The 14,366-nt window shown below is 44.8% G+C and overlaps 1 protein-coding gene across 1 annotated transcript in view; it reads right to left on the minus strand.

Moving 5' to 3' along the window:
• LOC143784561 (protein mono-ADP-ribosyltransferase PARP15-like) overlaps window positions 1-14,366 on the minus strand; it is an 82,573-nt gene that overhangs the window by 16,988 nt on the left and 51,219 nt on the right. The window contains 2 exon segments of the mRNA XM_077272982.1: window positions 10,202-10,247; window positions 12,301-12,473. Coding sequence (XP_077129097.1) covers window positions 10,202-10,247; window positions 12,301-12,473 — 219 coding nt within the window.

The raw sequence follows: 14,366 nt of genomic DNA on the forward strand, positions 1-14,366 counted from the left end.
AGCACAGCAGATTAGCTCTGATAACTACGTTGCCAGGCATTGAACTGAAGGTCCAGGGAGCTTATATAGCAACACCCCTAACTAACGACCCAAGTGCGGATAAAAGGAATGACAGAAAAACCAGAGTCTAAAAACTAGTAACCACTAGAGGGAGCAAAAAGCAAATTCACAACAGGGGCCCACTTTTCACCTGTAAACAAATAATACACTACCCTTGTCACAAATTTGCTTCTATCTCTATTTGTTAATAAACTGGGTAGTTTGGTTAATGAATGATGAGATGCTGCTTTTTTCTGCACAGAGTGAATCAAGTGAATTATGCTAAGTACTGCCCATACAGTGAGGTTGGGAGCCCAGGTTTGCACAGGGGCTCTCCGGGGGATTCCCCTGTTACCCTGTGGGCCAGTCTGAGCCAGGGTATAAGATACAGTTAATGTTTGGGACGAACCCACAATGAGAGGGGGCTAGTACTAGTGAAAACCAGGCACTTTCTGATAGTGACTCAGATAGGGAAGTAAAGTAACAAGGTTAATTTCAAGTGCAGTGGGCTGGTAGGGCCAGAATGTACCTATCGTTCAAGGCAGTGGGAGGCCATACTACAATCCTGTGCAGACATTCCTACAATGCCAGGAGTTCAAGGCCCAGCATGGGAGCTAAAGGGTGCATCGTGTCCTCTGGCACACTGGGGAAGATGGACGAGTAACCGTGTAAAAGGAAGGTAGCGGATCCCAGGTGCACAACGGAACTAAACAGGAGATCCGTGGGGCTGACAAAGCCAGTGGGCATAGAGGTAGTCCAGGAGGAATGAATGGTAGAGCAGAAGGGTATGTTGTGATGAGGAAGTTAGGAACGAGAAGTGTTGGGCCCTATCCCACATGTTATAATATGATGTACTTGAACTGTCCAGTAAACTTCTATTGGTTGAAATCAACTTGGTATCGCCCGTTTGGGTGCGGCGGCTCCTGAAGACAGAGGCCTGGAGACAGCAGAAGCCTGCGGCCTACAAGTGAGTGTGATGCACTCCACACTGGACTGCACACTGAGGCTGGGACATGGTTTTACTGTAAAGTGCCAGAGCGTAGAGCGTAACTGGACAGCAGCTCAGTCATGACTACAGCTCTCGGCCACTTTACAGCTTGTCTGGCATTCGGTCAATTTTTCAGTCATCCTCCGTATATGTACAACCGATGTGGGGAGGAGTTGTATGGAATGGACTCCTCCTGTGACTGTAGATAGCTATGATTGGAGCAGTTTAACCCCATATATTCTGCGGTAAACAGCGATCATTGCATCTAAGTTGTTAGACAGAAGGAGGTCCCCTCTGACATCTGCCCTGAGCTCCACACACTCCCATCCCTCCAGTTGTGATGATGATGGTCTCATAACTGAAAGTCAACAGCTATATCTCCCAATACCTCAGAAGAGTATTCATGGGTTCTTCATGTGGGAGGCTGTTGTGAATTCCGTTCTTGAACTCCCTCCTGTGGTCATGAATGGTACTTCGGCGAGTTCTGTCCGTGGACTCCCTCTGGTGGCTGTGAGTGGAACTGCTGGTTCTGAGGTTGCTCACTCAGCTGCCCTCGTTTGCGGCTAGGCTGCTTTTCTACTTAACTCCACTCAGATCGTTTCTCAATGCCAGCTGTAAATGCATCAGTACTGGTTCAGATCTCTCTTGGATCCTTCTGATGACCTGTCTACTCCAGCAGAAGTTAAGTTCCTGCTAGTTCATTTGTTGTTCATTTTGTACTGAATATATTTTTTAGTACTTGCTAATTTCTTGTCCAGCTTGCTTATATGATATTTCCTTGCTAGCTGGAAGCTCTGGGGTGCAGAGTGGCACCCCCGCATCGTGAGTCGGTGCGGGGGTCTTTTTGCACACTCTGCGTGGCTTTTTGTGGGTTTTTGTGCTGACCGCATAAGATCCCTTTCCTATCCTCAATCTATCTAGTAAGTCTGGCCTCCTTTGCTGAAACCTGTTTCATCCCTGTGTTTGTGACTTTCCTCTTAACTCACAGTTAATATATGTGGGGGGCTGTCTTTACCTTTGGGGAAATTTCTCTGAGGCAAGCTAAGGCTTTATTTCCTATCTTTAGGGGTAGTTAGCTCTTAGGCTGTGAAGAGGCGTCAAGGGAGAGTTAGGTACGCTCCACAGCTATTTCTAGTTGTGTGTTATAGGATTAGGGTTTGCGGTCAGCAGAGTTCCCACTTTCCAGAGCTTGTCCTGACATCTAGTTTAACCATCAGGCCATTCCAGGTGCACCTAACCACCAGATCCATAATAGTACAGCTGGCCAGTAAAGTGTTAATGCATCTCAATAGAGGGATAAGAGAAGTTCTGAGACCATTTTTTTTTTTTTTTTCTGCAGCGTGTTTTGTTTTTCTTTTCCCCTAAATCTCTGGGTGGTTCAGGACACAGGTGTAGATAAGGACATTCAGGGTCTGTCCTCTTGTGTGGATCAACTCACTGCAAGGGTGCAAGGCATTCAAGATTATGTAGTTCAGAATCCGATGTTAGAACCCAGAATTCCAATTCCTGATTTATTTTCTGGGAATAGATCTAAGTTCCTGAATTTCAAAAATAATTGTAGACTGTTTCTGGCTTTGAAACCCCGCTCCTCTGGTGACCCCAGTCAGCAAGTAAAAATCATTATTTCTTTGCTACGTGGCGACCCTCAAGACTGGGCATTTTCCCTTGCGCCAGGAGATCCTGCATTGCATGATGTAGATGCGTTTTTTCTGGCGCTTGGATTGCTTTATGATGAACCAAATTCAGTGGATCAGGCTGAGAAAATCTTGCTGGCTTTGTGTCAGGGTCAGGATGAAGCGGAGGTATATTGTCAGAAGTTTAGAAAGTGGTCTGTGCTTACTCAGTAGAATGAGTGTGCCCTGGCAGCAATTTTCAGAAAGGGTCTTTCTGAAGCCCTTAAGGATGTTATGGTGGGATTCCCCACGCCTGCTGGTCTGAATGAGTCTATGTCCTTGGCCATTCAGATCGATCGACGCTTACGTGAGCGCAAAACTGTGCACCATTTGGCGGTATCTTCTGAGCAGAGGCCTGAGCCTATGCAATGTGATAGGATCTTGACCAGAGCTGACCGGCAAGAATACAGACGTCAGAATGGGCTATGTTTTTACTGTGGTGACTCCACTCATGCTATCTCAGATTACTCTGATTTGCTCTTTGTCGTCCTATTCTGTTATGGCATTTGTGGATTCAGGCGCTGCCCTGAATTTGATGGACTTGGAGTTTGCCAGGCGCTGTGGTTTTTTCTTGGAGCCCTTCCAGTATCCTATTCCATTGAGAGGAATTGATGCTACGCCTTTGGCCAAGAATAAGCCTCAGTACTGGACTCAATTGACCATGTGCATGGCTCCTGCACATCAGGAGGATATTCACTTTTTGGTGTTGCATAATCTGCATGATGTGGTCGTTTTGGGTTTGCCATGGCTACAGGTCCATAATCCAGTATTAGATTGGAAATCAATGTCTGTATCCAGTTGGGGTTGTCAAGGGGTACATGGTGATGTTCCATTGTTGTCAATTTCGTCTTCCCATCCTTCTGAAGTCCCTGAGTTCTTGTTGGATTACCGGGATGTATTTGATGAGCCCAAATCCAGTGCTCTACCTCCTCATAGGGATTGCGATTGTGCTATTAATTTGATTCCTGGTAGTAAGTTTCCGAAGGGCCGACTGTTCAATTTGTCTGTGCCAGAACACGCCGCTATGCGGAGTTATATAAAAGAGTCCTTGGAGAAAGGGCATATTCGCCCGTCGTCGTCACCGTTGGAGGCAGGGTTCTTTTTTGTGGCCAAGAAGGATGGTTCTCTGAGACCTTGTATAGATTACCACCTTCTCAATAAAATCACCGTCAAATTTCAGTACCCTTTGCCACTACTGTCTGATTTGTTTGCTCGGATTAAGGGGGCTAGTTGGTTCACCAAGATAGATCTTCGAGGGGCGTGTAATCTTGTGCGTATTAAACAGGGCGATGAATGGAAAACAGCATTTAATACGCCCGAGGGCCATTTTGAGTACCTGGTGATGCCATTCGGGCTTTCTAATGCTCCATCTGTGTTTCAGTCCTTTATGCATGACATCTTCCGAAAGTACCTGGATAGATTCATGATTGTATATTTGGATGATATTTTGGTCTTTTCGGACGATTGGGAGTCTCATGTGAAGCAGGTCAGAATGGTGTTCCAGGTCCTTCGTGCTAATTCCTTGTTTGTGAAGGGGTCTAAATGTCTCTTTGGAGTTCAGAAGGTTTCATTTTTGGGCTTCATTTTTTTCCCCTTCTACTATCGAGATGGACCCTGTTAAAGTTCAGGCCATTTATGATTGGACTCAGCCTACTTCTGTGAAGAGCCTTCAGAAATTCCTGGGCTTTGCTAATTTTTACCGTCGCTTCATCGCTAATTTTTCTAGTGTTGTTAAACCATTGACTGATTTGACCAAGAAGGGTGCGGATGTGGTGAACTGGTCCTCTGCGGCCGTTGAGGCGTTTCAGGAGTTGAAGCGTCGTTTTTCTTCTGCCCCTGTGTTGTGTCAGCCAGATGTTTCGCTCCCGTTTCAGGTCGAGGTTGATGCTTCTGAGATTGGAGCAGGGGCTGTTTTATCTCAAAGAAGTTCTGAGGGCTCGGTGATGAAACCATGTGCTTTCTTTTCTAGAAAGTTTTCGCCTGCTGAGCGCAATTATTATGTGGGCAATCGTGAGCTGTTGGCTATGAAGTGGGCGTTCGAGGAGTGGCGTCATTGGCTTGAAGGAGCCAAGCATCGCGTGGTGGTCCTGACGGATCACAAGAATCTGACTTATCTCGAGTCTGCCAAGCGGTTGAATCCTAGACAGGCTCGATGGTCGCTGTTTTTCTCCCGCTTCGATTTTGTGGTTTCTTACCTTCTGGGTTCTAAGATTGTGAAGGCTGATGCCCTTTCAAGGAGTTTTGTGCCTGATTCTCCAGGAGTTCCTGAGCCGGCTGGTATTCTCAAAGAGGGGGTAATTCTGTCTGCCATCTCACCTGATTTGCGGCGGGCGCTGCAGGAGTTTCAGGCTGATAGACCTGACCGTTGTCCAGCGCAGAAACTGTTTGTCCCTGATAGATGGACTAGTAGAGTTATCTCTGAGGTTCATTGTTCGGTGTTGGCTGGTCATCCTGGGATTTTTGGTACCAGAGATTTGGTGGCTAGGTCCTTTTGGTGGCCTTCCTTGTCACGGGATGTGCGTTCTTTTGTGCAGTCCTGTGGGACTTGTGCTCGGGCCAAGCCCTGCTGTTCTCGTGCCAGTGGGTTGCTTTTGCCCTTGCCAGTCCCGAAAAGGCCTTGGACGCATGTTTCCATGGATTTTATTTCGGATCTCCCTGTCTCTCAAAGGATGTCGGTCATCTGGATGGTTTGTGATCGCTTCTCTAAGATAGTCCATTTGGTACCCTTGCCTAAATTACCTTCCTCCTCTGATTTGGTTCCATTATTTTTCCAGCATGTGGTTCGTTTGCATGGCATTCCGGAGAACATCGTGTCGGACAGAGGTTCCCAGTTTGTTTCAAGGTTTTGGCGGTCCTTTTGTGCTAAGATGGGCATTGATTTGTCTTTTTCTTCGGCTTTCCATCCTCAGACAAATGGCCAAACCGAACGAACTAATCAGACTTTGGAGACCTATCTGAGATGCTTTGTTTCTGCTGATCAGGATGATTGGGTGACCTTTTTGCCGTTGGCTGAGTTTGCCCTTAATAATCGGGCCAGTTCGGCTACTTTGGTTTCGCCTTTTTTTTGTAATTCTGGTTTTCATCCTCGTTTTTCTTCAGGGCAGGTTGAGCCTTCGGACTGTCCTGGTGTAGATTCTGTGGTGGACAGGTTGCAGCAAATTTGGACTCATGTAGTGGACAATTTGACATTGTCCCAGGAGAAGGCTCAACGTTTCGCCAACCGCCGTCGCTGTGTGGGTCCCCGACTTCGTGTGGGGGATTTGGTTTGGTTGTCGTCTCATCATGTCCCTATGAAGGTTTCTTCTCCTAAGTTTAAGCCTCGGTTCACTGGTCCTTATAAGATTTCTGAAATTCTTAATCCTGTGTCGTTTCGTTTGGCCCTTCCAGCTTCTTTTGCCATCCATAATGTGTTCCATAGGTCGTTGTTGCGGAGATATGTGGCGCCTATGGTTCCCTCCGTCGACCCTCCTGCTCCGGTGTTGGTCGAGGGGGAGTTGGAGTATGTGGTGGAGAAGATTTTGGATTCTCGTATTTCGAGACGGAAACTTCAGTATCTGGTCAAATGGAAGGGTTATGGTCAGGAGGATAATTCCTGGGTTGTTGCCTCCGATGTCCATGCTGCCGATTTGGTTCGTGCCTTTCATTTGGCTCGTCCTGATCGGCCTGGGGGCTCTGGTGAGGGTTCGGTGACCCCTCCTCAAGGGGGGGGTACTGTTGTGAATTCCGTTCTCGAACTCCCTCCTGTGGTCATGAATGGTACTTCGGCGAGTTCTGTCCGTGGACTCCCTCTGGTGGCTGTGAGTGGAACTGCTGGTTCTGAGGTTGCTCACTCAGCTGCCCTCGTTTGCGGCTAGGCTGCTTTTCTATTTAACTCCACTCAGATCGTTATTCAATGCCAGCTGTCAATGTATCAGTACTGGTTCAGATCTCTCTTGGATCCTTCTGATGACCTGTCTACTCCAGCAGAAGTTAAGTTCCTGCTAGTTCATTTGTTGTTCATTTTGTACTGAATATATTTTTTAGTACTTGCTAATTTCTTGTCCAGCTTGCTTATATGATATTTCCTTGCTAGCTGGAAGCTCTGGGGTGCAGAGTGGCACCCCCGCATCGTGAGTCGGTGCGGGGGTCTTTTTGCACACTCTGCGTGGCTTTTTGTAGTTTTTGTGCTGACTGCATAAGATCCCTTTCCTATCCTCAATCTATCTAGTAAGTCTGGCCTCCTTTGCTGAAACCTGTTTCATCCCTGTGTTTGTGACTTTCCTCTTAACTCACAGTTAATATATGTGGGGAGCTGTCTTTACCTTTGGGGAAATTTCTCTGAGGCAAGCTAAGGCTTTATTTCCTATCTTTAGGGGTAGTTAGCTCTTAGGCTGTGAAGAGGCGTCTAGGGAGAGTTAGGTACGCTCCACAGCTATTTCTAGTTGTGTGTTATAGGATTAGGGTTTGCGGTCAGCAGAGTTCCCACTTCCCAGAGCTTGTCCTGACATCTAGTTTAACCATCAGGTCATTCCAGGTGCACCTAACCACCAGATCCATAACAGGAGGCATGGCCAAACACTTCTTTACTTGACTGTATATGAGTTGGTGACTCTAGGTTCAGCACCTGTTCACACTTATTCTATGTTTGGATGTGATGGTCAGTTTTTTTAAATGTATTCTTTAGCCTTCTGACCGAGCACTCCGCCTCTTAGCCACATGTGTTTTAATCGCAACAGGTCCATTACCCAAAGGAAGAGGGAGAGCTAGGGAGCACTACCAATGGGCGAGGAGCCAATTGCGACCTATAAGGTAAGTATAATAAGGGGTGCAGCTCAATGCATAGCAGCAGCATATACCAAACAAGAAAAGAGACTATGCATATAGGGCGCACACCCAGAATACAAAAAAATACAAAAAATTATTTATTAATGAGGAAGACAGAAAACACCAATAAAAACATATTAAAATACAACCAACACACCAATGGTCCTATACAGAGTAAATATATGGAGACAGCTAAAGATACAATAATATATGGTGAGTCACACCACCAACACACTGCTGGTACTTTCGTAGCATAAATAGCACAACACATATGCACAAACGGTGACTTATGTGCACAATGGCTTATGTGCACAATGGCTTATGTGCACAGAGCAAGGTAGCAGGTAAACTCTGGGCGTCCCCAGAGTACCATATAGTGCAGGAGTGCCCCTATATAAATGAAAAGGCTAAAGGTACCGTCACATTAAGCGACGCTGCAGCGATATCGACAACGATGCCGATCGCTGCAGCGTCGCTGTTTGGTCGCTGGAGAGCTGTCACACAGACCGCTCTCCAGCGACCAACGATGCCGAGGTCCCCGGGTAACCAGGGTAAGCATCGGGTTGCTAAGCGCAGGGCCGCGCTTAGTAACCCGATGTTTACCCTGGTTACCAGCGTAAAAGTTAAAAAAACAAACAGTACATACTCACCAGCGCGTCCCCCAGCCTCTGCTTCCTGACACTGACTGAGCTCCGGCCCTAACAGCACAGCGGTGACGTCACCGCTGTGCTTTCACTTTCAGTTTAGGGCCGGCGCTCAGTCAGTGTCAGGAAGCAGAGGCTGGGAGACGCGCTGGTGAGTATGTGCTGTTTGTTTTTTTAACTTTTACGCTGGTAACCAGGGTAAACATCGGGTTACTAAGCGCGGCCCTGCGCTTAGTAACCCGATGTTTACCCTGGTTACCAGTGTAAAATATCGCTGGTATGGTTGCTTTTGCTGTCAAACACGGCGATACACGGCGACCTAGCGACCAAATAATGTGCAGACCTTCTAGCAGCGACCAGCAATTTCACAGCGGGATTCTGATCGCTGCTGCGTGTCAAATACAGCGATATCGCTCCCTAGGACGCTGCAACGTCACAGATCGCTGGCGACGTTGCTTAGTGTGACGGTACCTTAATGCTAGCAAGGGGGCCTCAATAAGCCTACTAAATTGCAGCAAGAGGAGGTAGGTGTAAATCCCCTCCAAAAAAAAAAAAAAAGATTTGGGAGTTTAAATACCAAAAATAGTACCTATAAAAGGCAACGCTACCAGTATCACAGAGGGACGAGCCTGTTAAAGTGATATAGGGAGCGTATAAGATAAACTCGCCAACTCAAACCATCAGGACTTCCCCTGATGAAGCTGCATCCTGCAGCGATACGCGTGGGGCTTTCCCCACACTACTTGGGTCCTGGGACCATTCTCTTCTGACTGTATGACGGCTGACGCCACACTCTGGACTGCCTGATACGGTGATGTTCCCTCATATTTAGTCTTTTGGCTTATTTCTCTGACATAGGTCTGCCCTTTTTCCTTCCACTGTGATGGTTTGAGTTGGCGAGTTTATCTTATACGCTCCCTATATCACTTTAACAGGCTCGTCCCTCTGTGATACTGGTAGCGTTGCCTTTTATAGGGACTATTTTTGGTATTTAAACTCCCAAATCTTTTTTTTTTTTTGAGGGGATTTACACCTACCTCCTCTTGCTGCAATTTAGTAGGCTTATTGAGGCCCCCTTGCTAGCATTAGCCTTTTCATTTATATAGGGGCACTCCTGCACTATATGGTACTCTGGGGACGCCCAGAGTTTACCTGCTACCTTGCTCTGTGCACATAAGCCATTGTGCACATAAGTCACCGTTTGTGCATATGTGTTGTGCTATTTATGCTACGAAAGTACCAGCAGTGTGTTGGTGGTGTGACTCACCATATATTATTGTATCTTTAGCCCTAAAGTGGCTACCAGGTACACATAAAATTGGCCATTTTTATGCGCTTAACCCTCTCATTTTTCATATTTCTAGTGCAGTAATGCAGTTCAGTTTTCATGTTTCATGTTTGCATGTTTCAGCGCTGCAGTGTGCTGCCTTATTTACTTGACAAACACTTCTTCCAGTGGCTTATCTCCCAGAGAACAAAAGGATTAACCTTTGAAACTGCTGTAGAAGAGTCAGGTGGCCCCCATAAACATTATATAGTTGTGTCACCCTTCAGGTATCACAGGCTTCATCTGACTTTAGTTTAATGTAAAGGGGAGGCTTTGAACGGATTATGCACTTTCAGAAAAGTTTTTCCAACAACTTTTGTTAGTAGTAAAAAACAAAAAAAAAAAGTCCTTTACACACCCACACCGGGTACAGTGTAGATTCTCTACCTCTGTTCCCAGTGTCAGTTACTGTCTACCGCACTGACAACATAACGACTTTGCTACAGCGAGTAACTGAGCTCAGTGGTTCTACTAACATAGATGGTATGAGCTGTAGATCTGCTGTTACACTGTCGATGTGATGTTAGCACTACAGATAAGACACCAGGAGCAGCGGTAGAGATTTAGCGCTGGACCTGGGGCGTACAGACCTTTTTTTTTTTACTGCTATTGTATCTTATAGGTGGCTTTTCTGAAGGTGATAACCCCTTTAAGTTAAGATACATGTTCTATAACCTTTCTTAGTTAAAACAAAAAGAAAAAAAAAAGAGAAATCACCATATCATACCTTTTTGAAGCATTGCTGATACTATCAATTCTTCCCTTTGCTGTGCCTTAAAAGAAAACATAAAAATGATGTGAAACAAAGCTCAGATAACGGTGATGGAAAAGAGCAAGTACTGAGAAAACCAAAACAATTGAAGTACATACAGTTACGTCCATATATATTTGGACAGAGACAACATTTTTCTAATTTTGGTTATAGACATTACCACTATTAATTTTAAACAAAACAATTCACATGCAGTTGAAGTTCAGACTTTCAGCTTTCATTTGAGGGTATCCACATTAAAATTGGATGAAGGGTTTAGGAGTTTCAGCTCCTTAACATGTGCCACCCTGTTTTTAAAGGGACCAAAAGTAATTGGACAGATTAAATAATTTTAAATAAAATGTTCATTTATAGTACTTGGTTGGAAACCCTTTGTTGGCAATGACGGCCTGAAGTCTTGAACTCATGGACATCATCAGATGCTGTGTTTCCTCCTTTTGGATGCTCTGCCAGGCCTTCACTGTGGTGGTTTTCAGTTGCTGTTTATTTGTGGGCCTTTCTGTCTGAAGTTTAGTCTTTTTAACAAGTGAAATGCTGCTCAATTGGGTTGAGATCAGGTGACTCCGAGGTGTTGGATGTTTTGATCTCCCCGAGGTCATTCATCCTTATGTTTATAGCCTTTTCACTAGGCACTGCTCCCAATAGCCAGTTTCCTACTCCACACTAATGAGGGGCAAATACCCCGAAACAGCTGTCTGTGGATGGATACCATGTTTTGGCATAGGTGGTTTTCCTTTATTGCATGCTGCCCTTCCTGTGGTTGTTCCTTCCTGGTGAAAGACCTGGCTATTCATTGCTTGCATTGAGAAACACGTGATGGTGTCTCCGCAGCTTTTCTACATGCATTTGCATATTTCCCTTTAGGGATGGAGGCAGTGTTCTGGATCACTGCGTTGAGAAACACGTGATGGTGTCTCCGCGGTGTTGTATGTTTTGATCTCCCCGAGGTCATTCACCCTTATGTTTATAGAGATCAGGTGACTGACTTGGCCATTCCAGAATATTCCACTTCTTTGCTTTAATAAACTCCTGGGTTGCTTTCGCTTTATGTTTTGGGTCATTGTCCATCTGTAGTATGAAACGATGACCAATCAGTTTGGCTGCATTTGGCTGAATCTGAGCACACAGTCAGAATTCATTCGCCTGCTTCTGTCCTGTGTCACATCATCAATAAACACTAGTGACCCAGTGCCACTGGCAGCCATGCATGCCCAAGCCATCACACTGCCTCTGCCATGTTTTACAGATGATGTGGTATGCTTTGGATCATGAGCTGTACCACGCCTTCGCCATACTTTTCTCTTTCCATCATTCTGGTAGAGGTTGATCTTGCTTTCATCTGTCCAAAGAATGTTCTTCCAGAACTGTGCTGGCTTTTTTAGATGTTTTTTAGCCTTTTTATTCTTGACACTTATGAGTGGCTTGCACCGTGCAGTGAACCCTCTGTATTTACTTTCATGCAGTCTTCTCTTTATGGTAGATTTGGATATTGATACGCCGACCTCCGGGAGAGTGTTGGTCACTTGGTTGGCTGTTGTGAAGGGGTTTCTCTTCACCATGGAGATTATTCTGCGATCATCCACCACTGTTGTCTTCCGTGGGCGCTCAGGTCTTTTTGCATTGATGAGTTCACCAGTGCTTTCTTTCTTTCTCAGGATGTACCAAACTGTAGATTTTGCCACTCCTAATATTGTAGCAATTTCTCGGATGGGTTTTTTCTGTTTTCACAGCTTAAGGATGGCTTGTTTCACCTGCATGGAGAGCTCCCTTGACCGCATGTTTACTTCACAGCAAAACCTTCCAAATGCAAGCACCACACCTCAAATCAACTCCAGGCCTTTTATCTGCTTAATTGAGCATGACATAATGAAGGGAATTGGATTAATATTTCTGCAAATTATGCTATGATCCCAGGTGTCCACCAAAATAACAGAATGAGGTACAACATGGTGGATGTAGAAAGTACCCAAATTCATATGCCCACATAGAAACCTTTGATGAGAGTTCTACATATGATCAGTCTTCAATCCTGGTTATAGATTAAAATAAGGTACCTGTAACTCTGTGCCTTTGGCTTGAAAAACTTCAAGATACTTCTTGTAAATGTTTTCATCAATGACAATGATGAAGATTGTTTCAAGAGATGGAATTAAGGTATCAGATAAGTAGTTCAGAATACTGCTCAGAATGGCCTTGATGGATTCTTCTACATTTACACAGGCAATGCCTGCAAAACAAGTAACTTGTAAGTGAAAACTACTTTATTATAGTCATTCTTTGAATCATTTTGGTTTAATACACTTCATTTGGATATTTCCAATGCTCATGTTAATATATCTTAAAATGTTTACATTCATGAGAGTAATGTTACACCAACTGTATATCATTTTTAAATAACTTAAATATTTAATTTCAGTCACCGAAGTGCTAAGAACCCTGAAGTAGGAGACAGATTTTTATATCACAGAGAGTTATAGCAGACCCATATATTTGTTAAGGTTGTGAGGGAAGTGAAGTGGTGACTACCAAATTCAGACCTTGGATGTTCTACTGACAATGGATATGTGTGGCTCTTCCCATCTACAGTACTTCTACGGGTCTTATGGGAACAGTATAGCACACTGTGATGCTCCTTGAGGTTTGGTGGCATACTAGCTAGAATATCCATGCAGAGTGAGATACATTACTATGTAAGTGGAGTGAGCATTACCACCCCCTACTACTCTGACTGTCTATGCAAATGTGTTTGCTGGTTCCTGTTACTGATTGCATGTAATCTGATTTAAGAGTTTATACTGCAATAATAATTGTTACCACTAGATGTCTCTAATGTTGGAGGGGCCAGAAGGAAGTTCTACAAAGGAGCTGTAGTAGAAGTGAGTTTGTGTGTAGCTGAAGTCAGATGTAGTCCCTGCTAATGAGAAAAAAAAGCTAGGCCCTGTTCCCAAATGAGCGGCATAACAAAGTAGGAGTCTCAAAGAAGTCTGTAATGATTGCGGTAGTAAGGCATGTCGGTGGTGAAGTGGTTAGTGCGAGCTCCAAACAAGCTTTCACGTCCCAGCTGTCTGTTGACCTGGGACCAGGACTCCTTCCCTGTCCCTACCACTAGTGGGCACCCTAGCTCGCCCTATTCCCTGGGATACTTCTGAAGGTGAAGATGCTGGAGCTGCCACCCTTGCCTAATCTCCTGAATCAGCTCTCCGTCTTTTCTCTTCCCCCACCCAGGAAAGAGGGGCACTACTGTGCACCGTAGTACACCAACCTGACAAACAAGGCAACACAAATAAGGGTAATTGAAAATAGCAAGCATACAAATATTCACTCACATATAACAGAGGAATACATCGGGGAGTGGAGGATGGGGGAATAGCCAAAGTAAGAAGAGGGAAGTGAATTATCACACTTACAAACCACGCAACAGTCACAGATAACTCCTCTAACACTCCTTCTCATATGAACACCACTCCACCAAACCATGCAGCAAAAGCTAGCTCTGACATGGGTTTGAATCAGAACCCAGATTATAAAGGGGATGGGTGTGTCTAACCGAGCTCAGCTGAGAGCTCATACTTCCAGAGTTTCCAACATGGCCAATTAACCCTTGTTCTGCCAAAAGAAATAAACACCATTTAAAAAGGAGAAGTGTTTCTTTTCAGTGCAGGAATAGGAGCAATCAGACACTTTGGTCTTCTGGCTCCTCTCTGTTGCGGTAACCCCATGACACAAGCCCAATCAAGATCCACATGAGGAGATTGAAGACTGTGGCACATTTGAACAACAATCATGAAGACAGTGGGCTGCAGTGTGAGAGACAGATGTATAGACTATATATGGTTAGTTGAAGCTGAGAGGACTATGTAAATCCTTTGGGGAACATGTAGGAACAATTTTATTTCACAATGTTGCTATTTTGTATACAGTGGATACAGAAAGTATTCAGACCCCATTAAATGTTTCACTCTTTGTTTCATTGCAGCCATTTGGTAAATTCAAAAAAGTTATTTTTTTATCATTAATGTACACTCTGCACCTCTTCTTGACTGAAAAAAACAGAAATGTAGAAATTTTTGCAAATTTAATAAAAAAGAAAAACTGAAATATCGCATGGTCATAAGTATTC

The sequence above is a fragment of the Ranitomeya variabilis genome, chromosome 7 (assembly GCF_051348905.1).
Source record: "Ranitomeya variabilis isolate aRanVar5 chromosome 7, aRanVar5.hap1, whole genome shotgun sequence".
NCBI classification, from domain to species: domain Eukaryota; kingdom Metazoa; phylum Chordata; class Amphibia; order Anura; family Dendrobatidae; genus Ranitomeya; species Ranitomeya variabilis.